Raw genomic sequence first — 23277 nt, 5'->3', positions numbered from 1 at the left:
AGAGGAAGGAAAAAAAGACTAACCAAGACGTCAAAAGTGGTCTCTTATGATATAGTCATATGACGGGCACTTGACACAAGTCACGCAATTTGTTGCAATGTAAGCCACTTCAAAGCCAAAAAAACTAGTGAAGGTGATACTGTGTAAATACCATCAATCAAACTCATTAACGGAATACCAACGACATGCAAGAATGATTTAATATCTTTTATTTTCAGATGCAAATTCAACAACTCTTTACCTTTCACAAAGATACACGCCTCTGCTATAATCTGGTTTACAGACTAAAATCAGCTTCAGACAAATGATCAAACTCCACCTAACCGGCTCTTTCTGACATCACCCCTCAGCATTTAGAAGAATTCATCCCTAACCACTAAGGTCTGGACATCAAGTTCTTTTCTGCAATCACAAAAGCTTATTGTAGATTATAATGGAAAATGAAGATTGAAACACGGATTAAACAGTTTTCCCCACCTGCCTTTTAACCAAACAGGGCCACCGTATGTCCCTACCATCAAACCCTACAAGACATTTTCCCCAGACAACAGAGTTGGTATTTCTTAAATTAGTTAAAACACTGTAAAAATCTAGGTAATGTATGGTTAGTGCAGAGGGGTGAAGATCAGTTCTTTAAAGAACTGATGGAAATGACTCGCAAAGACCATTAGGCATTCTGTGGTGTTGGCTGGACACGACGGCAGGAAGTGGACGGGCTAGGAGGGACCCCAGCCGGAGTCACACCAGCCTCCGCCTTTTGCAGTCACGCTCCATCTGATCTCCCAGCGGAGAGCTGGCCGAGCCCAGTGGGGACACCATGTTGAGTACGGGGTCCTCAGAGGCCTGGCCAAACAGGGCCAGCAGCAGGGCTACACCAAATCCTGTGGCACGCTCCCCCTGTAGGTGAAGAGCTGTTACAACAGGATCCATTTCTGACCCACAGCGCAAGGTGCACACAAAACCCGATTTAATGGGCATTCGGTGGCAAACGGAGGGGACTAAAACACAGACATCTAGGTTTAAAGATCTTGAGTGGAGATGCACCAATTGTATTGACCAACTATCAGTATTGGCCAATTGTTGATGTATGGGACTTGCTGGCCCACTGAATAGTAAATTCCTGCTTTACAAACTAAGGAGATGAGGGGGGGTGGAATACAGGTAGGCGTGTTTAGCTACGATTCCTATGGCTATGGGCATGACGAAACATCTCACACCCAGCTGTGGTAGCCGACTGGGTCTATTTTTTGGGGTGGGTTGGGGGGGGGGGTTACTCACAACGTGAACTGGGGAGGCGATGTCCACATGCACCCAGACACCCGGCCATTCGAAGCCCAGGTGCGAGCCGATGAAGAGCCCTGCGCAGGAGCTCTGGGCATTCTCACGGTCCTGCCAGAGAGACAGACAGACAGAGACAGACAGACAGACAGAGACAGACAGACAGAGACAGACAGACAGCCTGTTGACAGAGTGCCCCCTACAGGTGCCCTCAGCAGCCTCCCAGCACTGTCCAGATCAGGTTTACTTTCATTTCTGTTGAATAAGTAGAAGCGCCCTGACAGCTTCCACCTGTCACCGTCAAGATGACCCGAAATCCATTCACATCACTACTCCTGGTAATGCAGATGAATCTGACTAAACACCTGAGTCCCTGCACTCATGCTAACTCATGCCCTTTATCCCAGGCCCAAGAAATCAGGAACTAGGAAATGCAAACTCACTTCCTTATTAATGTATCATTTACAAATTTGCACCTGCAATGTCAGCAGACAGAACAGTTGCCTGGGCAACAAACCCCTGTTCTTCAACAACTTTGAGTGTTAAGTCTCTACTGAAACCTTCACCACTACAGATGAACAGAAGCTGTTTGATCCTTCATAACTGTTTTTGAAGTTTCAAGGCTTTTAAATATTTTCATAGAACTAGAAAATCAGAAGAAGTACGGCATTTAAGTGTTAATTAACCATGTCAAGCACCATTACACAGCAATACATACAGAGGAAAATAAATTTCAAGATCAAGGTTGAAAAAGGTTTTTATGTTCGGTTTCTGGAAACGGCCAAATCAGTGTGAGAATGTTGACAGAAACTGGTTATGTGGGTATTCTGCTCGAGAGTGGGCGCAGAAGGCAGCTAAGCAGAATTAGCTACGGCAGGGAGGAAGCCTCCGATTCGAGGCACGGGGGAGGTGAGCTACTCACAGCTACTGAGTTCTTCATGTCTGCCACGGCAGACGTGAACTCGCTGAAGTGCAGCTCAGGGCAATAGACCAAGGGGTGGGCAAGGTCGCCGCTGCTGCGCCCTGCCCGCACACAGGCAGCCTCCCACTCCTCGCTGTTGGTCATGATCGCCGCGTGGTATTTCCCCGTGGAGATCCCCTGCAAAGCAGCACCTGACCTCAACAGCAGCAACAACGAGACCAGCACCACTACGGGCCACTGAGAAGGTCTCCCTTGAGAAAACGGCCTTTACAGAAGCGAAGCGCCGGATTAGGGCCGAACTCCACATCTACCAAGAGGCCGAGCAGGAAGCATTCAGCACGGTTTCAGCTGACCAACAAAAAGCGCAAAGCACAGTGAGACGAGTCATATTATATTATATAAAAATATTTGTGTTGTGCGACAGTCCAGAAAAGGTGATCCCACTATGACCCAAAAAAAATGACACCAGCTGTGGTATATTTCCAAAAGTGAGAAGCAAGGTCACGCAATGAGTGTATGAGGCTGGGTGACACGGACCTGTGCTCCAGTCAAGGTAGCCATGTCCAGGATGATATCTGCAGAAAGGTCCTTTCTTGCATACACCACTCCGTCGGACAGCACCAGCCGGCCCTCCGCATCGGTGTTGTTTATTTCTACGGTCCTAGAGAGAAGGGCAAAGCGACTTAACAGCCTGGACACATGCTCCAGTGAACGTCCAGACCTCTCCTGTTCACGATGAAACCATCCACTGTCTGGAAGAGGAGGATAAGCCTTTCCATGCCGGACTAATTACATAACCGAATGAGTCTCTCATGGGGTTGTTGTTTTTTTTTTTTTACTATTCAACCAGGTCCTCAGAAAACAAAGCCACCACTTTGAAGAGGACTGTAGTTGGATTTGCCAATCAGGGGTGGTTCCAGGGTGAAAGGGTCCTCGTGCCAGAAACAATCACACAAGCTCTGTAAGGCAGCCACTGGCGCCACCCACACTGCAAATTACGTCTGTATCCATGGCGACGGAATCATCAGCGTCGTTAACCAATAAAAACGAGCTCAGTTACTAAATGAGGGGCACAGCATCCAAAAAATGAAATGCCGAGATTTGTTTGCAGTGAGAAACCAGAATGAGAAACTATGGATGACCCCATTCCCGTCGCTTTCGCCGCTAGTAAGCCGACTAAGAACCCCGTTTATACCGCAAGCACATGTGCGACACCGGTGTCAAACCACGCGCTCACTTTCCGGAGTACAACGTGTGGATGTCATCAGGCCTTGTGGCAGCAGGACCGACGGCATTTTCCGCCAGGCAGAAGATGGCATGGAGAGCGTCTTTAAAGCCCTGTTGGGACACACACACACACTCAAAGTTACACACAGACGGCACGACTACACGACCTCAGGTCTGTCTCAGAACAGCCAGTGCGCATCCAGGAGGCCAAGGGTTACGTCCAATGAGAGAGCTCTTGGGGGCGGAGCCTCCACTTAGATGCGCAGCTCACCTGCTTGACGGCGGCTTTAAAGGCCCCAAGGACGGCGGCTGCCCCCCCACAATCCCTCTTCATTCCCGGCATGGTGGTCTGTAGAGAAAGCACACAGCTGTTTTGTGCTCCTCCCTGTGCGCGAGTAGGGACATCAGCGACATGTCCTGAAATAATGCACTTGATTACCATGTAGTAGTCAAAATTTAGTATGCAAAGTGAGCAGTATATCCAAATCCTCAGTATGGATGAGACAGCAGGCAAACAGCACCCAGATGACATAATACATTCTGCGAAATTCTGAAGTGTACAATCGACAGCCGCTACCCTACGCCAAAAGGTGTGTCAAACTGAAGAAGAAAACGTCCATGTGACTTGGATATGTATGTTTTTTCGTTGATAGTTTTTAGACTTGGGCGAGTGTCGAGATATGACATTAGTAAACATCCGGGGTGCGTGTCCCGAAAGCATATTTGCCAATTACATTAGCAATCTGCATAGTTGAAACCATGCAACTTAATGGGTCCAACTATGCAAGTTGCGAACAGGAGTGTTTGGGTAATGTACCCCAAGTTAGGTAATATACAAGATAGTAACCAGTGTATGTCGAAGTGCATGCATGCTGTGCATACATACAGTATGCACTACATTAACCGTGGATTAGCAGGCTCATATTGAAATTCAGGACGTACTGTGTACGTTATTTTGGATGACCCTCAGTGGTGCACTGAAGCTGCTATAATCGTTTACCACCTGTTGCTAAGACATTTTGCAGTGTTCCTCTTTTTTCTTATTTTAGATAAGTGCAGTATGTCACACAAGACGGCGGTCTGCATCACCGCCCCCCTCCCCGGCCGCACAAACCTTTCCCTTGATACTGAGGCCACCTGTGTCGTACACGATACCCTTGCCAACCCACGCGATGGTCTGAGTGGCGCCCTCTGGAGTATGGCTGAGCACCGCCAGAGCCGGAGGGTGTTCGGCTGCCTTCCCCACACCATAGATCCCTGAGAGACGGCAAACACCTTGATAAACGAATCTCCCCCACTTCAGAAGGCACCGTAATCTCACGTCAGCCATGACATCAAGTATAATAGGAAGGGATCAAAACATCGTCAAGAGAAATATTTCAAAATTTAAGCAAAGTTCTAGGCTACAAGGTATCATGTTCAGTCACAGCCCTCAGATACTCAAACAGCCAGCGTGGCCTTTGAAACAGGCTGCATTCAGCCTATCTTCTAGTTATCCAAAGATTAAACATGTTCCCAAAAGCTTTTCAAAAATGAACAAGGAGCACCTCCGAATCCCTTCTGTTTGAGCTCCTCCCCTCGAATGATGGTCGGCGTAATCCCAAGTTCAGCCCCGACAGCCTTGATCTCCTGCAAGAGCAGAGAAATGACGACAATGTAAAGTAACACTTTTCATTCACGACTATGAAAGGAACAGAGCCACTAACGAAACCAGAAGCAGCCCACAGAAAAGCCTGGAAACAGACAGACAGCCTGACGTGGAGAAGAGTTTAAACTCGATCTCCGCAATGACATATTTGGGAAGAACGTCTTCCGGGGCATTTCAGGCTGGAAACCTCTAACTCTGCCAGCTGGGGTGTGAAATATATCTGAGGCGACAGATCCAACGTCTGCCTTTTCCTTAGACAGCGACCCCCCCACTGTAGACAGTGACTACAGAGCCCACAGCAACTAAACATCATTTGCTCAAGCGTTACTGCTGCTACTTTGTGTGTATATCAGGGTTGTAATGGTACAAGTATTCATCGTGTACCATTCACTACATCTTTGTTTGGTTCATTATGCACAATGAAACGAATGAATACATTTGTTTCCATGGGCGGAACCCAAAGTCACCTAACCTAGAGGGGCAGTGGTGGTCTAATGGTTAGGGAAGCACACTTGTGATTGAAATGTTGTTGGATCGAATCCCCAAGTGGCAAGGTAGCACTGAGGTACGCTGAACAAGGTACCGCCCCCAAGCACTGCTCCCCAGGTGCTAAATTAGCTGCCCCCTGCTATGTCACAATGTTACATATGGGTTAGGAGGCAGTGTGGGGCTCAGTGGGCTAAGCCTCTATGTCTATGATCAGAAGGTCGCCGGGTCGAGCCAAACCTTGCCATGTCTGTGGGTCCTTGAGCAAGACCCTTACCCCCCAGCTCCCTGGGAACCACAACAGGGGGCTGCCCTTCACAGCCAGCTTGCTCTCACCAGCAGAGAGCAAGTTGGGGGGGGGGGGATCAATAAAGTATCAAAAAAAAATGCGGAGCATACATTTCATTGTTGTGCTTTGGCCTGTCAACAATGACAATTAACCACTTCATTTCACGTCACTAGAAGTTTAACACAGAAAACATTCCACTCTCTGCAGCTTTGAGTTGGTTACGGCTAATGCTGGTAAAAGTCATAACTGGGAAATTTTCATTTGCCAATACATTACACCAACACCAGAGAGAGTTACTGGAAACACATCCAATGAACTAACTCATTTGAGACGACATCATGCCAGTGTGTGTGACTGGAGTCTCCTCATGGCATCCAAGGTGCTTTCCCAGGAAATTCAGACCGCACAAAAACTTTTTTTTTGCATATTTGTTTACAATATGCAAATTAGCATCGGTTTTGCTATAGACACGGCGGCAGATGCACTGACTTTGATTTACAGCTGGTCCTAATTGTCATTGCGGCTGCATATGTAATAAGAAATTTCAAAACAAAATTGTTTTCCTTGTAGTACTGAAATTGTAAGAAAACGTTACTGAACCGTCACACCCATATAGGAAAACCTTTAGCCCAAAATCATGGAATACAATGAAACATACCTGCTTAATATCTTTATAACTTGATTTCCAAAACAGCATGTCAGCAATAATCATTTGAATATACAGTTACCTATAGCTTTGAATGCATAAGCTATAAGTAACTGCTTCAGAAACTGTAACTTTGCATTCAACACTATAACCACTTTGTCACATTAAACACTAAGTTTCACTGCACAAAGACAATAATCTCCACCCCAGGCACACAAACAACTCGCTGATCAAAACTAAGTGTAGCTTACACAAACACCAGCTGAACAAAACCAAACCTATTTAAATCTGTGAGATGGGGTCAGAAACGGGTACGAGGGAGAGCAGGAGGATAGGGCGCGACCCTCTCCACCACTGGTGCAGTGCCACAGGTCGAAGCGACAGACAGATTAACGCCGAAAATTGCAAAACGTCAACGGTCAGGGGTCTTATAAATACAGATGTGTGCATGGTTACCAATCCCCCAATCCTGCTATCCTGATGGACACCCCCCCCGCCCCCCAGTACAGGGCCGGGATGCTAAACACAGAAGCCAGACTCACCTCCAGGAATTGATCAGTGTTCATCTCGCTGCAGGGAGTGTCGACTATCCGCGCAGCCAGCCTTACACCATCAGCCGCGTTAGCCAGGCACTATGGGGGGATGGGAGAAACCGCAAGAGGTCACCTGCCAGTAGGGGGCAGCATACACCACCAATACAAGAAAAAAGGATTAAAAAGGAAAAATACACTGCGGTTTTACCTCCAAGGTTGTGAGGTCTAGGGGACCATTGTCCTGGCCTACGGTAATAAATTCCACTGTCACCAGTTTACTTTCGGTCCTGCGGGAGGCAGCTGAGCGACGGGAGAAGAGAGGGAAGGCCCGGGCAACAGCGCAGGCAGAGGCAAACACCTCAGTGCGCTCACACACCATCTACACCAGGGGGCGACATTGCAGAGGAGCTCAGGATTTTTATACAGGACACTGGATGCATCGGGAGGGTGAGACAGTATCACACTCATCTTCTTTACCATCTCATGGACCTTCACTAGGAGTAGTGACGCAAAGTAATGGGGCAAAGGTGAGAGAAAAAAAAGTGACAAGAAATTTCAGAATGCCCAAAAAATAAGGATCATGGGTCAAAAACTGTCCAAGATTTTGAAGAAATTTTATATATATTTTTTTTTTTCCCCATCTTAGGCCAATATCCTAATCCCACAGTAAGGCACCATTTTATATTCACTACTTTTATTTAATTTCTATTTCCATCTCTAACAGTCATACAAACAGCACTGTTGTTCACATTGTGTACATAACATTACGCAACAGTGATTACATACTCTATGTAACGCTGTTACAATATCGAGCAGAAGCCAATGCTATTTTTTAATAAAGGTGCCCCTCCAAAAACAATCAAGCTGATCTTTCTTGGCTACAGAACATCTGCTTACCCATTGGCTTCGTTACCCAACAACAATTTTTGCAGTTGCTTAGGGTTGGGCAGAAAATCAAAATTTTATGGTATATTGATTTACCTTTAAAATGAGATATAGGATGACGCTATACTGTTTGTATCAATATTTATTTTATTATGTGTTAAAATTACGGCTCTGTCCTTTATTTTTATCAGTAACCAAAAGTATTCCTTGAGTGAAGACCTTTGTGTGACGTTGCGCAGACTCCCAGAACACACAGCTAAAATCAAACCATTGAGTAAGAATCTCACGGGGAAGCTGATGGAGATGAAGTATCATCGGGAAACGGATCAGTTAAAAATATCGTAATTTGCGATATGTGTTTTATTTTCTTGAAGGAACTGGTTTGCATTTACAGCTGTGAAACACTGCCTTTTATTTTGCCAAATGATTTGAATAGACCTTCAACAGTTTCTAAAGAGGATGTTTAGAAAAGACAGTAGTTCATTTGAATGAGTGATGAAGTTTTCACTTTATCTATAAACTAAAGCATGATACATATACGAAGGTTATTAAGATCTAAATATAAGGCAAAATAGCTAGAACTGTCTCATGTTTTCTCTCACACATACAGATGGTATTCTGTACACATACAGATGACTTCACACTTTTCTTTGGAACGGCAATAATATGCTTGTTATTTACTCATGTTGGCACAAAGTGGAAATTACTGTATGCAATTTAATCCGGGCTCAGTTCACATTGAAAAAAGCAACTTTATGTACTAATTCCTATTTTTAAAATGTGCCTACATTTTTTTTTGAATGCCCCAATTTTTTAGACAGAGGTGGACAAGGAGGCACCGTATGCTTAATCACGTGCCACCCTGACCATCATAACGAGCCTTTCGCAGCCTGACACCTATAATGCAGTTACATACAGTTATATGATGTGCACTTGCTTATAAAAATAGGACTGACATATTGTGATGACATCTCCTCCAAGTTTCTCAAGGCCAGACAGACAGATAAAGACAGACATGGTGACCAAAAGCACTGCTTGACACCCAGAGATACAGGGAAGCATAAGGGGAAGAGACGGCAGCCGGAGAGACTCACTACGATGCAGCGGTTGGCTCCGGGCGGTAGGCATGTGCGCAGCAGGCGCGTGAGGAAGTGGGCAGCGGAGGGGCTGTTGTGCCTGCTGATGCGGGAGGGTAGGGCAGCCACCACCGCGTGACTCAGGTACAGTGGGCAGCTGTCGGTGGGGTTGGGATTCAGGGCACCCAACGCCAACTGCCATGTCTGCAAGGAAGCGTTACTCGTTTGTTAACAAATCAGCGGGTGGCTCATTGGTTAAAGGTCTGTGGAAGTAAAATTGGACATTGGTAGGCACGGGAGGGGAGGCATATTGGGTCCAGCTAGGGTTATGCTATTGTACCTTTGGGGAAGGTGCTTCACCTGAATTACTCCTATAAAATAAGCTCTTGATGCACGGGTCATAACTATAAACTGTTTAAATAAATGCCAAGTAAATGATACAAAGGGAATATAAAGGCTGGAACAAGTAGGTAGAGGACCTAAACTCAGTTCATATCCCTGACAGCCATTTTTTCCCAGTAGACTTCAACCTGTGTCATAAACGTGCAAAGTACACGCCAGTTTAAAATCGATTCACCTCTAATAAAAACAGCTAACAAGTCCATAGTTCGCAATTTTTCTCGGTCAATGTACAGATACTCCGTGTAATTGGCCGAGAGGAAACGGGAAGAGACCCGCTATGGCGGTGTAGTGTGTACGGCAGCCACCAGAGACAGAAATAAATCTAAGACACACACAGGTGACACACAACCCCAAAAATGTCATTTTACAAGGACGTACGGCAGCTGGAGTTGAAAACAGCCTGTACGTGTTATGAAAGGCTGAACCGACGCCAGTGTAGTTAAAACGACATCAAGGCTATAGATGCAATCCGTCTGCACAGTGCAGATACCGCAGGCAGGTTTGCAGCACATGGTGAATTTACGGACCACCTCGTTTACTGAAAAGTTAAAAGTGTCGGCGGGACTCCGTGCATAGGAGACCCCCGAAAAAACAAGCCTGCATTATGGTTAAATACCTCCTTGTTGACGACCGGCTGTAGCTTCCCTTTGACTTGCGCCCATGAGAGCTGCTGCAGGTTGTTCAGCTGGCCGAGAAAAATCACGGGGCGGCTTTGAGGCTCCGAGTCTCCCGCAGACGCCTTGAACTCCAGCACCACGTTCGCCATGTTTGTGCTGAAAGGCCGGCGAACGACTCCCGACCTCTTGCCGAGCTTCCCTCGGGCCAGCGGGAAAGACCCAAAGTAAACCACTGGGTGAAAGGAAAAAAGATTGGTCACCACGCTGCCTACAGCCACAGGCCAAAGTCAGAGAAACAAAAAGAGAGCTGGCGCTGGTGACGTCACCCGGGACTTACGCAAACACTCCGCGCCGGTTCCACCCTTCTTGGCGTATAATGGCGTCGCCGAAGTATGAAGAGCACTGAAAACGTCCCGACCATGATTTAGCAGTCAGATTTAGTGTTACCGTCATGTTAATCTTAATTACTTTATTATGTTAACGATCACTGATTTGTATATATTCCCAAAGTCACAAATTACAGTCAGTAACTAAATTGTTAAGATTGGGTAATATAGCCTTCTTTTGGATTTTGTTTCAGGGACAGCTATGAACCCAATGAAGGGAAGGAAGCACATAAAAAATACTCAAAACAAACTACATATAATAATTAGGTCATCCATCTTCCAACTCCAATCAAAATCCAATCAAGTCTTATTAGTCAGCCCTGCTGTAATATAATTAGCATATAAAGAACTGTGTCATCTTCAAGGATTCATAACCAGTGCTCTACCACAGCCCTGTGCCTTTATAATGATGGGTCCTTAGGGTAAATCAGCATTTAGTAGCAAGTTAAGGAAAACCATCTGTGGAAGTAGGTTCTAGAAATACATGGACTCATCAGAAAAGTGTTAGTGGCTGAAAGGGTAGCTATGAACATCCCAATTAAGCACGGTCTCTGGGCATATTTAGCACAATAACTGACATTTAGGTAAAAAATAAACCCACAGCTTCCAGTCTTGTAAATACCCAGATGGTCATCTTTATTGAACACGGACATAATTTGACCGGAACAATAAGATTTAAATAGGCAGTATGCATTTGCACATAGACTTTAGTCCACAGTGGAACAGTGTCTGTACTTAGCAGGAATACTCTTTAGGTAGAGGTTATCAGATAGAGCAGCACACCCATTATCCTGTGTAGTTTCCCAGGTACCTCCTATAATTCCTCATTGATCATTAGGAATGATGCAAAGTACAAAATTAATATTGTGTAAGATTGTCTCATGGAGTGCCATATTTCAATTTTGCTATTTATCGCCAGACTTAACACAACATCCTTTACTGTGCAGTCATACAACAATTTCATAATATATGCAACTAGCATTCAAAATGAAAAACAATCCCCTGCTTGTTGAACACTAATGCCAGTTTTTTTGGGATTGTTATTCATAACTTTGAATTAAGGCTCAAAAGAAACATATTGTCTGTACCAAGCCAAAACACTGGGTTGAAAACAAACATTAAACTACAAGAAAATTGATATGGAGTCAATCTGTTTAATAGCAAATTGATATGGAGTCAATCTGTTTAATATCCTGCTAATGTAAAAATACCTATGCAACAGCGTAACCCAGAAGGCAATATATCCAGTTATTCAAAGTGAAATGATCATCATAAATATTTCTGCATTTATTTTTTTTTAAAAATCCACAATCTTTATAAAACCTCAGCAGATATACAGTACCATCATGACATTTGAATGCATGTTCACAGACAGAATTACAATGCCTAGATAATTTTACATGGCATTTTTCACAAATAAACAGGTTACAGCAAATGAGTCTTCTGCCATGATTAACCATCTCTGATTTAACCATCAGTTTTACCTTTACCAGACTATGCATGGTGGAATATACCAAAAGAACTCATACTCTGCTGTTGTTGCTCTTGGTTCAACACATTGACCAAAAAAAAAAGTTCCTGGGGATATATGTGTAAAACACCCCCCCCCCCCCCCAAAAAAAAAAAGGTTTATGTCACTTTTATATATGGAGTACAGATCAGTACCAGCTAATGAAACACTGGGGAATGTCTACTTGTTATCAAGCATTCGACATGTACAGTTAATTCATACAGAAGAAATTTTGATGTTCAGTGAAAAGGGGAGACAACTCCCTGAATGTATGATGCATTTATAACTGGGGGGAGGGCAGGTGAAGTACGTTTTTGGAGGCCCCCAGGAACAGGAATGATAAAGACTGATCTAACACTGAGTGGAGCATCTACAATAATCTCCATTTTCTTAACATTCTGGAGAATTTTGAGGCTGAGAGATTCAAAGCGCCATATTGAGGAATTCTGGGAAGAGAAGCCTAGGTTGACCACTTCCTCATCTAAATAAATATTTCTTCTTTTGCTCACCTCCCTAAATGGAGACAAGCACCACAGTATGGTAAGATGTGCTGCATTTCTCCCATTGAAAGATCAGCTGTCCTTGTTCAGGACCTGTGCTGCTTGTTCAGTGTGTAACCGAGCTGACCTTTCATAACATTGCCACCTTCAGGCTCAATTTTCTTTAACCAACACCATTAAATCAGAAGCCACAGACCATAAAACTTAATATATTTTTACGCTTACAACTTGATTTTAGACTTTAAATAAATATGATTTGAAATGATACAGAATAACGTATCAACAGACAGAGTTAAGCAAACTTCTCAGTCTTTCAGTATATGCACATCGGCTGAAGAGATCCAGAGAGACTTATAAGGGGAGGAAGCCTTAATGCAGGGTATGTGGTGCCAGCAATCAGGCGGATGTCGACCGCTGCAGCGCCACCCCTAGATCTCCTTTTCAGTGTAAACCATGTGTGCAAACGTTCACAAGACTGAAACAAACACACAAAAAAAACCCAACAAAACAAACAGTCGACAAAATAAATCTCATGGTCAATTAAGATGTGGACCTCATTAAGAAAGCCACAGATGCAGAAAGGAGAAGAATGGAGGGAGAGCGTTCAGCGAGGCCACAGGGCCCGGTGCCGACCACCGGTCCCCTTCTCGCGATCGCAGGTGGCCTGCAGCCAAACGAGAGGCCCAGGGACGAGCCGAGTGTGTAGTGCTTTGCCTTTAAACATGCTGCGGCGTGAGGTCATGGCTAACTAGACAAGGGATGCGGTTGTTCCACAGTGTCACTGCCCCTTTTTTGGGGTGGGAAACATCCTACCTACCTTTTTTTAATCCAGACGAGAGCAGCCAGGTTAAAGGGGCAGGCAGTTAATAAATAAAATGGTTTCCTCCTGCTTTGGATTCATGCATTTTTACAAATTCCCAAACTTTAGAAGTATAAGGTGCCAACAGGACGCAGCAACTGGCTTTAAGTTAGACATGTACAGTGGCTGATTAGATCCAATTTACATTGGGAAAAGGCAGCTCTGATTGGATGACACACAGGACTTTCACGCACACAGAACACATACACAACACACCATAAAAGCATAGAACCCAATTAACGTAACTTCACACCGAAAAGGACAATTATCAGGATGACAACAATGACAAACAGAATTAAAATGAATAGCATCTTGCGGTTTTTCTTCTGATATTGTTCAGCCTGTAACAAAAGATAAAGGTCAAGTTTCCAAAATGTCCTGCATTTGTGTAACTGTAACATCCATCAATTTATTTTTTAAAACATACAAACAACACAAGGTTGGATGGAAGCACAGGGACTGAGGCAGGGGACACCTTGGACAGAATGCCAATCCATCACAGAGCAGTCACATGCAAACTATGGGACAGACACTCCAAATCACCTAAATTCGAACTGTGTGCTTGAAATACATGGATGACATCCTGTTACATGGATACAAGAACCCCTGGACTTAAAGGCCTCCTTACTTAATGATATTGTATGATATACTCATTGAAATGTAATCTGGCAGAGTGAAGTTAAGACCCTGCAGGTCTAGATTGGGAAATGTGTGGATCATAACGACCATTAATGACCTTTGAGACCATATCTTCAGGGCATCAGATCTGCCCTAATGTAACTTGTAAAGCTGTAAGAAGCCAACAGGATGAGAGGGCCAGACATCCCAAAGCATAAACACCCGGATCAGACACCAAGATCTGGAACGAGCTGAGATGACCATCTAGCACAGTCATATTCCATAATGATGACGCATATGCTTGTATATGAAAGAGAATTCTCTGCAGTCCTTGTTGCTGAGGGGTAACAAGATTTAACAGAAATGACGAGGTACTGAATTGGGTTTTAAGTCAACTGACTATGTATGTCAGCCCGGTGGTTCGGCAGACAGCCCTGCGGTCACACGGTTACCTGTTCATGGGTCTGACCACAGCTCTCGGTGCGTGAAGCTTGCACACTTTCCTTGTGTTTGTGTGGATTCTCCTCGTAAAATTTGTTTCGGGTGAACTGGTGATACCTAATACTCATCAGAGCACAACTCTGGGAGTGTGTGTATGTGGCATCGGGTGTGGAGCACGCCCAGCCCTGCCCAGCCCTGCCCTGCCCTGCCCTGCCCTGCCCTGCCCTGCCCTGCCCTGCCCTGCCCTGCCTTGTGTCCCCTGCCCTGCCCTGCCCTGCCCTGCCTTGTGTCCCCTGCCTTCTGGAGAAAGTCGCTGAATGGCTGGACTAAAGTTGCATTAACAGCACCTTTAAAAATGTCAGGACAGTTTACTCATAACACATGTGAATGTATTTGTCTAATAATCAAGGCCCTGAGATGACAGGCTTTCCTTCCCTGATGGCACCCCCCCCCCCCCCCTCACCTTCTGTAGTTGTTTCAATCCGTCGTCCGTTTTGACGCAGGCTTGCTCCACGTTGAAGTCGATTCTGTCGAGTACAGTGCCCTGACAACGAGTGGGAAACAATATTCAGCTAAACTGTAACATCTCAGAAATCTTTTTTCCCCCCCCACTGGACGCAAAACTGTGTCCCTGAAAATGCTGGTTTGCAAGGTTAAGTTCACCATAAACATGAGCAAAAACCGACTTGTATGGCCACAGCAACAGTTGTTTTTAAAAAAATAAAATAAAAAATGTAAAAAATTTAAATTCAATTTAATTTAAATAAGTTCCATTTTCTCCTCTTTTGAGATCAGCCCATATAAGTTTTCTGAAGCCTTTCAGTAAATGATGACTTATATTTCGCTAAAATGTTTATCTGGACAGATTTGATGTCAGAGCTTCCAACATTCTCCATTCAACCAGCACGCAAACTTTGTCGGTTCACTGGGGAATTTGACTAATTTCATCAAAACCAGGCGATAGGAATCTAACTGGCTCACTCATATACTAATGGCTAAGAATAGGGAACCAGTCTCAGTCTGAATCATTAATCAACTGGCTTGAACTTGATACCAGCACTCATTAGGTCCCAATGAAAAGGCAAAATGAATGTCAATGTCAAGTGGAAAACATCCCCACCAGATTAGTTTTCCATACCGCAAGGATACATCAGCCACACACCTGCTCCACCACCATGGAGGCCAGATCCCGAAAGATCTCGTTGAGGTCTGAGATGGACTGAACGATTTGCCGGATCTCCCTCTCTCTCTCTTCCACCATAACTGTATTCTGCTCCACCAAGAGCAGCTGGTCGTCTGTGAATCCCTGGTAGGACGAGACATCCCATGAACAAAAGCGATGACAGTCCATTAGCCACAGCTCTCTGATTTTGAAACAGAAGTCAAAGCACAGCAAAAGAAGCTACTTTTCAACTATGTTTAAAAAGGTCTTTTGTGTCTAATTTAGTAGTTTTTCACCATTAAAGTGTCACATGGGCATAAAATTTGAATACTTTATTGATCTATTTTTTGGATTACAGCTACACATTTCATACACATTACAACTAAAATATTTTCAAATACAGAATATCAGTTTAAAAACTGAGAAAAATAGTTTTATTTTTAACTAGTTAACGTCACACCGCAAAATAATAAATATTTAACACATTGCAACCATAGCACATGTTCAGTAGCACCAGGTCTTGTAAATCTGAGCTGTCTCTCACCCGATCATACAGGGCCATGTCTTCATCCTCCTCCATAAGTGGGCCAGACGTGTCAAAAAAGTGCTTCGACCGCTCCTCTCGATTTTTCATTCCTGCATAAAAACAAAAATAAAAGGAATTTAAAAGCCAACATGCGAGGAGAACGTCCAAGTAAGAAAGAATGGCGACGAGGAGGTGGAAGGATGCCTATGAAGGCAGGGCAGGGGCGGCTCCGCACTCACGTTTCAGGTAGTCGGACTGCGTGTGCCGGAAGCTGGTGGACAGGTCCTGCAGACTTTGGGCCAGCGAGGACACCACATTGCGGAGAAGCCGCTCCTCCTGCTGGGTGCAGTGGCCACAGCGAGTCTGCAGGCCGGTCACCGCACGCTGACAGCGGTGGAACATCTGGGGAAGGCCAGGTCGTCCGTTTGGAAGGAGCCAGAGGACAACTGCTGCCACCGCCGCCGGGCCGCAGCCGCGAGGCACCTTACCTGAGTGATCTCCTGCGTGGTGATCTCGATGGCATGCTCCTCCTCACTGCTGTCGTCCAGGGTGGGTCGGTTCATGTGCTTGTCGTGCAGGCTGGCGAGCTCTTTCATCTTCTGCCGTATCCGTGTGATGTCATACTGAATCTGCCGGGCAGATGCACGTGACGGCAGGTTAAAGGTCACACGAGACATTTTCTCAAAAAAAAACAAAACAAAAAAGGAACAAACAAAAAAAAACCAAATTTTTTTTGACAAACTATTCAATTCTCACTTATAATCAACAACTAATGCTCACTTAAAAGTGAATCATCATAAATGGTTAAAAACTAGTCCCTACTATGTACCTTTTGATCCCTGTCATTTTAAGAATTAACACCTTTCTTCCTCACCTACCTCATCCACCCCATCCACCCACTTTGGCGAGAGCCTTTTGGTGACTCCAATAGCAGCTTCCGGGTCCAAACTGACCCCCGACACCAGAGCCATGCGGTCGTCGACCAGCTGACACAGAAGGGAAGTAGACAATGGGGGGGGGGGGGGGGGGGGGGGGGGGAGGGAATAGGCAAAGTAACAATTTTTTAAACATACACTGGTTTACTCAAAAGACATCCTGAACTATTTCACAATGGTACTGTCCAACGAGCAAAACACAACAAAGCAAACAAAAAGGGACCAACAAACTGGGGACATAGCAAAAGAAAAGCCAATAAACACAAAATGATACTTTCAGTAGTTCTAGATTTAAAAAAAAAAAAGAGAGAGAGTCAAACAGAGAGAGTCAAAGACACTGCCACTGTTACGAGAATCATGGGAGTCAAAGTACCTCATCCAGCTCCTGTGATTAGAGGATCCCAGCAAAAGGCCCATCCAGTGGGGAGAGGGAGATAAGCGAGGGGAGGGGGACAGGTGTGAGAGCAGGAGAGCTGAAGGCGCTGTGCAGAGACGGACATGTGGCGCGAACACGCATGCACACGGGGTGCAGCGTGCACGGCACGGCACAGACCGGCACCCGTGCAAAACCGTGATGTCAGCACACGAGTGAGGCATGCACTCGGTGAAAAAAGATGATGGTGATGATTATGTCTACACACAAATGAAACAGGCGCTCAGTGGAAAAAGAGCTGCCACTTCAACTCGTGACCTTTAATCGCACAGCTTTGGAGCCAAAGAGGATTATTCAGCTATACTTTTATGGGGCAGAAATGCATGCGGGGTTCTGGCCAACCAAAAGGGCTGGTTTATTAATGCCGAAGCTCGTTATGAACCCCTCTGCCCAGAGCTGATAGGAAAGCCCATTTCATTTTGATACCTCAGTGACACTGAACGATGGATCATATGGCATGATTCAAAAATCCCAAGGCAACCATGCATAAAAAAAATAAGATTAAAAAAATTATGAAATAAAAATTTATGTTACAAATGCTTACAAAAAAAGATACAGTAAATTAGTTTGATGTTCTGAAAAGGTTGTAGCCAATATTTAGATTTTTTTTCTTCAATAAATATTGGCAGAACTTACCACTGTACTCCCTAAAAGTAAAAGTCCAAGTTTAACAACTAGCTCTAACAACTACTGCCCTTGGGTTACTGACATTTACATAAATAGTAAATACTGTCTGCAGAATAAGATCATACGAAGTGGAACTCGCACAGACAAAACAACATTCTTGAGGCACCTCCCTTTGAAAAAGACTAAACACCTAAAGCAGAGAGAAGCACTTATGGGGGTAAGAAGCAGATTAATACAAGTGCAGAAAAAGAGAGTGAGAGAAAGATGGAAAAAGCAAAGTATTGCCACAAATTTGTTTCTGTAAATTGATATGATAATAACCTTCTGGGCACTACCAAGTAACCAGGCACTAGAACTGGAAATTTATGTAAAACTGTCTATTTAGTACAGTTAAATCTGTATTAAATCAATACTGCCAACTTTTTATTTGATTTACAGAAACAACTCAGTTGGATTTGCATTTAGCAAAGTAACTTGTGGCCACTTGAATTTTAAGAAAAGGTTTTAAAAACACACACGCACTCACTCACACATACAATTTTCTGCCTGAATAACAGCAAAATTGACGATCACACAGACAGACCAGCAGTTTTGCAGCAAGAAGGTTTTACAGCAAGGCAAACTGACAAAGGTGAGCACATAATCAAATATAGCGACAAATCATGACTGAAGTATAACAGTTGCTTGTGACTGGCAGTTCTAAAAAGGATAGTTTTTATTAGTGTCATGATATATTCATTCACAATCAAGACATCAAGACAATTAAAATGCGAGCAAAAAAACATGGATGGCACTAATGAAATACTAAAATCGTGACTGCAGAAGACTGAGGAAGTAACTTGGGAAGCTGAAATGGCACAGTTTCATTATGGACTGAAAATAGAAATTCGGAATGGTTTGATAAGGTACAGGAAGCTTTTAACAAAAAGGATCTGCAGCAAGCCCAAGAAAGTTCTGCAACTGGCCAGCTCACACCAGACAGCATTATTTCTCACAGTGACATCTTGAGGCTCCATGACCAAAACGCATGTTCTGGAGACTGAAGATGTGCACCAGCCAGAAAATATTTAAGGTATGCGGGCAATCACTTTGAGTAAGGGCCTCAGGTAAACCGCTACCGTGCATCTATCATATAAAGCAAGTGCTTGCCCTCCAAATTTAGTCTGCATTATTACTGTAGTGCAAGAAACTTTTCTGAGGTGGTAACTTTTCAAAATGACATCCAATAAGTGAAAAAATAAATTACGCTCTGAATAACATTGAAAGCCCACACTGTTGGAATGTTTACAATTGTAAACTGTAGCCTGCCCCCAAACATCATAATATCCACCTATTTCAAGTTTGCATCCAAATTAGATAACTCCAATTTTTAAAGGATATCTATATAGGAACAAAACAAAACAGATTGTTATGGTGGTCTGAACATCCAGCAAACACAAACTGAAACACTCATAGCAAGCACACATCAGCATGATTCCAAAAAAACAGGCAAACTGCATGCAATATATATATAACAAGCAGGCATATTAAGATAACAGCAGCAAAACAAAAGAGGCAAATCCCATCTCACATCCCTAAATGAAGAGCAATCAGAACACGGTGCTGCTGTATTTGACTTGGGCAATTCAGCCTGCCACACGCCTGCAGCTGCCTTATCACTGCAATAAATTTATGCCGAGGTCCACGATTTAAAATGAGCACTTGGTACTAAAGGTTCACGAAAAAACCCTTACAAAGGTTCCCTTTGCACGTCTAGCTGCTACATACTGAATAAACAGTTAAGTGGAAATGAAAGACCAGCCTCATTGACCATTCCATGATAAAATTTTAATTTACAATGCTGAAATAAAGTGGATTATGGGGACATAGACACACTTGGTCAACCTACCGCCTAAGGGTCTTAATGACTTAATGACTACGATCCGATTCCGATACACAACTGCCGATGCGGATACAGATTCCGATATAAGAGCTCTTTTTACTTTACTATTTTAATATAATAAATGTATAATATATATTTATACTTTATATATTAATATTTTTAAGCTAGTAAATACAGTTTTAAAAATGTATACCAAAATATCTTTAATTAGGCTACCGGAAACAGACATAACGTACTGTTCCACCTCATTGGCACACCTTGTTTTAAGGTTATCAACGAGGATACAAAAGTGGCGAATGCCTAAAACGTCCCACAATTTTTCTCCCACTGATAGCAGCGTCACTTACACTGCGATAGCAGCCCCTGTGTCACAAGCGGTAGCAAGTGCGCAAAACAGCAACTCCAAAATCATAAATTGCCTTTTTTCATATTACTCGCGTTGTCTCACAAAATTGTGTGCGCTTTGTTTAGTTGGATTTGTCATTAAACACTACTCCCACCCCTCAAAAAAAAATTTTTTTGCCATCTAAAATGGCAAAGAACTGTTGTGCGATTGATTGTACAAATAGATTTAACACGAAATAGGAGCTATGTTTTTAGAGACTGCCAAAAACTAAACGAGTAAGTATCTTGATTGGCGCACCTCTATTCCTAACATAAATTTATATCCAGGACCAAAAGAGTTAAAAAAAAAAAACACAGCACATAAGGCATAGATATACAAAATGTAAATAGAGTAAGACATACATACAACGATGAGCATAACTGCATGGTAAACATGCCTGTCAAAACTTCTGTTAGTGTCCTTTACTGTACACCTTTTGTTTGGAAATCTAAGTCTAGTAATTTTCTCTCTCAATGAAGTTTACACATTTTCCTCATGAGTATGAGTTTGCCTTGCACTGGCAGGGTCAGGTCCCCTGATTTTCCCTTAAGTACACTGATCAGCAGAAACTAAACCGATGTTCACATTTATGATTTCTGAGAAATGTGGTTATTTCCCAAATAAAAATGTGGACCACTGGTACATTGTTACTGTACTTTGCTCACCAACACACAGCATGGGAATGTAAGAACCTTCCCAAGGACAAAACACCACCGTTACTCTCAGTCATCACTACATAACAGTAGAGAAGCCTCAAGAGAAGTCCACCAGCAAACCTTCGCATCATTAACACCACACAAGTCCTGGTTTATTCTAGAATCTCCCATTTCTACTGCTTCAAAACTTAACCCATTACCTTAACAGGTTTTAGTGCATATCCTTAACAATGCTTTGCTGTTTGAATCAATCACAGGCATATTTACCTGCTGCTCTATATGCACCTGTGAGTTTGCCTACCACCCCACTATATAAGGAATTTTCTTCTCTTGTGTATACAAAGGAAAAACACAAGTAAATATTTGCTATTGCGTTTTGCATTTTAATAGTAACGTAACAGTACACCTAAACTATACCCTGTAACTGCTAACACGACTGACTGCATTATTGCACGTAAAGTATTATTACAGAGTTGTCATTTTTGCTTTTTGACTCAAATCTGTCATTACTGATGCACACGTTCATTCAGACTGATGGCCATAAAAAATGAGGTGATGTTTCATTTCCACTTTAAATCGTCGAAATTGCCGGTTGATTGATCAAACTATTAACTGCGTCAGCGCAAAGATAACTGGGAACACTTAAGGAGACTCGTAAAATCGAGAAATATCCGAGAGACAGGCCTGGCAATACAGGGATAAATGGATAGGCAGCTGATGTCAACTTGAATCCTATCGCTGAAATGAAACGCATGGGCACTTTAATACGTATCATACGGACTATTTCAAAATAACCGGAGAATAAGCACGACGTCTATTTCTTAAAATACTGAAAGACGCGTCCGGTAAATCAGCCTTAACAGCGGGCCTGGAAGCCGCATCTGTGACCAGCGACTCAAGCCCAAACGCTGCGTCTGATTTAAAATACACTTGTTATTTTATTACTATTGTTACACAACAAAACCTTTAATCTTGAGTTCCCCTTAAAAACATATAAAATACAAATATCACAGAATGCAACCAGAAGCATAATAATTAACGATTATGGACCCGTAACCCTCGGATCGCTGGTTCAAATTCTAGGAGAGCGGGATGTACCTTAGGGAAATGTATCTGACCCGAACAGGTAAATGTTCAGTGCAATTAACCGATAAAACCGTTATCAGATGAAAAAAACGACAGTTAAGCAATTTAGATGTACAGGAATATTATGCAATCATATGCAACAAGCATTTGTTCCTATTATTGCCAAACACTCAAGTAACATAGTATATTTAAACTAGAAAAAGCAGGTGTATTCTATAACCCTGGATCATCCATAACATACAGCCCAATAACAAAAAGGCACGATGCTTTTATGCGTTTATCCCTGCAGGCCAGAACCAACAAATAATTTAGTTTGTCAGGCTGACAGCAAGCCACTTAGCAGCACAGCGTTGAACAGGAGATTAACAACATTAAGAGGAGCAGCAACGATCTCGCTACCTAATATTAAAGAAGGATCACCTAGCTGACTAGCAAATTAACACACACGACACACGCACACAAAAAGTCAAAACAATCCAGACGATTAACGTTAGACTCACCGCAGCATTGCTACGTGTACTCAGATCACGACGGGGGTCGTGTGTACTCACTTGCTCAGCCAAAATCTGCCGGTTTTGGATTGCATTGTTCCGCATTAATAAGAAGGCATCAGTCAGGCGCCTAGTTGCCATGCCTACCTCAAGCAATATGGATGTTAACTATTACTACCTGCTAAATAACAAAACAGTTCCCTCTGGCTAGCCGGCTAGCTAGCTAGTTATTTAACTAGCCAAACACCCAGAGAGACTCGCCCTCAAACCTCCTAATCCGCACGAACTGGACGGTACGTATGCATAAAGATCGCAGCGTTATAAAAGACAATGCAGTTTGTCTTTTTTATGGTTAGATTCGGAGCAAAGACTGGGTCATGTTCTAGCCTCGATGTAATGGCAAGACGTAAATACAGAACTCCACAGATGAACTTCCCTTAGCTCTCCGCTTAGCTGCGACATTCACCGGACGTGACCGCGACAGGAAGTGATGGAAGTGGTACCTACGGAGACTCAAAGAGAATAAAAGAAGTTCGTAACCTCTGTCCGCCTGAAGTGATTTTTCACAACTATAGAATTTAGAGATCAGTGGTCATTGTCAACACACCACATCACACAGTGCGCAACAACGAAATGTGTCCTTTGCATTTAACCCATATGTGACTTTCGTGACATAGTAGGGGGCAGCTAATTCAGCGCCCAGGGAGCAGTGCTTGGGGGTGGTACCTTGCTCAGGGTACCTCAGTGGTGCCTTGCTGGTTGGGGATTTGA

The 23277-nt window shown here is 43.6% G+C and overlaps 2 protein-coding genes across 4 annotated transcripts; both read right to left on the bottom strand.

Moving 5' to 3' along the window:
• Positions 1–192: 192 nt before the first annotated feature.
• Positions 193–10363, bottom strand: npepl1 (aminopeptidase like 1). The gene is made up of 12 exons (XM_023795342.2): positions 10009–10363; positions 9009–9194; positions 7238–7408; positions 7039–7128; positions 4975–5056; positions 4542–4684; positions 3699–3776; positions 3438–3538; positions 2738–2861; positions 2201–2377; positions 1279–1389; positions 193–897 (listed from the first exon to the last, which is right to left on the bottom strand). Exons 1-12 carry the CDS (start codon positions 10156–10158, stop codon positions 739–741), a joined length of 1572 nt encoding a protein of 523 aa, XP_023651110.1. The 5' UTR covers positions 10159–10363; the 3' UTR covers positions 193–738.
• A 1170-nt stretch (positions 10364–11533) lies between these two features.
• stx16 (syntaxin 16) lies at positions 11534–23008 on the bottom strand. 3 transcript variants are annotated; one of them, XM_072715469.1, is made up of 10 exons: positions 22516–23008; positions 19895–19897; positions 17320–17331; positions 16890–16997; positions 16500–16640; positions 16251–16413; positions 16030–16121; positions 15486–15629; positions 14787–14867; positions 11534–13605 (listed from the first exon to the last, which is right to left on the bottom strand). In XM_072715469.1, exons 1-10 carry the CDS (start codon positions 22645–22647, stop codon positions 13501–13503), a joined length of 981 nt encoding a protein of 326 aa, XP_072571570.1. In that variant the 5' UTR covers positions 22648–23008; the 3' UTR covers positions 11534–13500. The 3 variants fall into 3 exon arrangements, with proteins under 3 accessions (XP_072571570.1, XP_023651112.1, XP_023651114.1); XM_023795344.2 differs by lacking the exons at positions 17320–17331; positions 19895–19897; XM_023795346.2 differs by lacking the exons at positions 17320–17331; positions 19895–19897 and having other exon boundaries at positions 22567–23007.
• Between the last annotated feature and the right edge of the window lie 269 nt (positions 23009–23277).

Source organism: Paramormyrops kingsleyae, chromosome 8 (genome assembly GCF_048594095.1).
Source record: "Paramormyrops kingsleyae isolate MSU_618 chromosome 8, PKINGS_0.4, whole genome shotgun sequence".
Classification (NCBI taxonomy): domain Eukaryota; kingdom Metazoa; phylum Chordata; class Actinopteri; order Osteoglossiformes; family Mormyridae; genus Paramormyrops; species Paramormyrops kingsleyae.
This window is presented reverse-complemented; position numbering and strand designations above follow the sequence as displayed.

Bases quoted from the DNA above. Each gene is read 5' to 3' on its own strand.
- stx16 (XM_072715469.1), bottom strand. From the start codon at position 22,647: ATGGCAACTAGGCGCCTGACTGATGCCTTCTTATTAATGCGGAACAAT. The intron at 16,122-16,250 runs GTGAGTGCGGAG...GTTTTTATGCAG, and splicing joins GCAGTCCGACTACCTGAAAC to GAATGAAAAATCGAGAGGAG. The intron at 14,868-15,485 runs GTGTGTGGCTGA...ACTCGTTGTCAG, and splicing joins CCTCCATGGTGGTGGAGCAG to GGCACTGTACTCGACAGAAT.
- npepl1 (XM_023795342.2), bottom strand. From the start codon at position 10,158: ATGGCGAACGTGGTGCTGGAGTTCAAGGCGTCTGCGGGAGACTCGGAG. The intron at 7,409-9,008 runs GTGAGTCTCTCC...CCCCTGGTGTAG, and splicing joins GAGCCAACCGCTGCATCGTA to ATGGTGTGTGAGCGCACTGA. The intron at 898-1,278 runs GTGAGTAACCCC...CTTCACCTACAG, and splicing joins TCGCCTCCCCAGTTCACGTT to GGGGAGCGTGCCACAGGATT.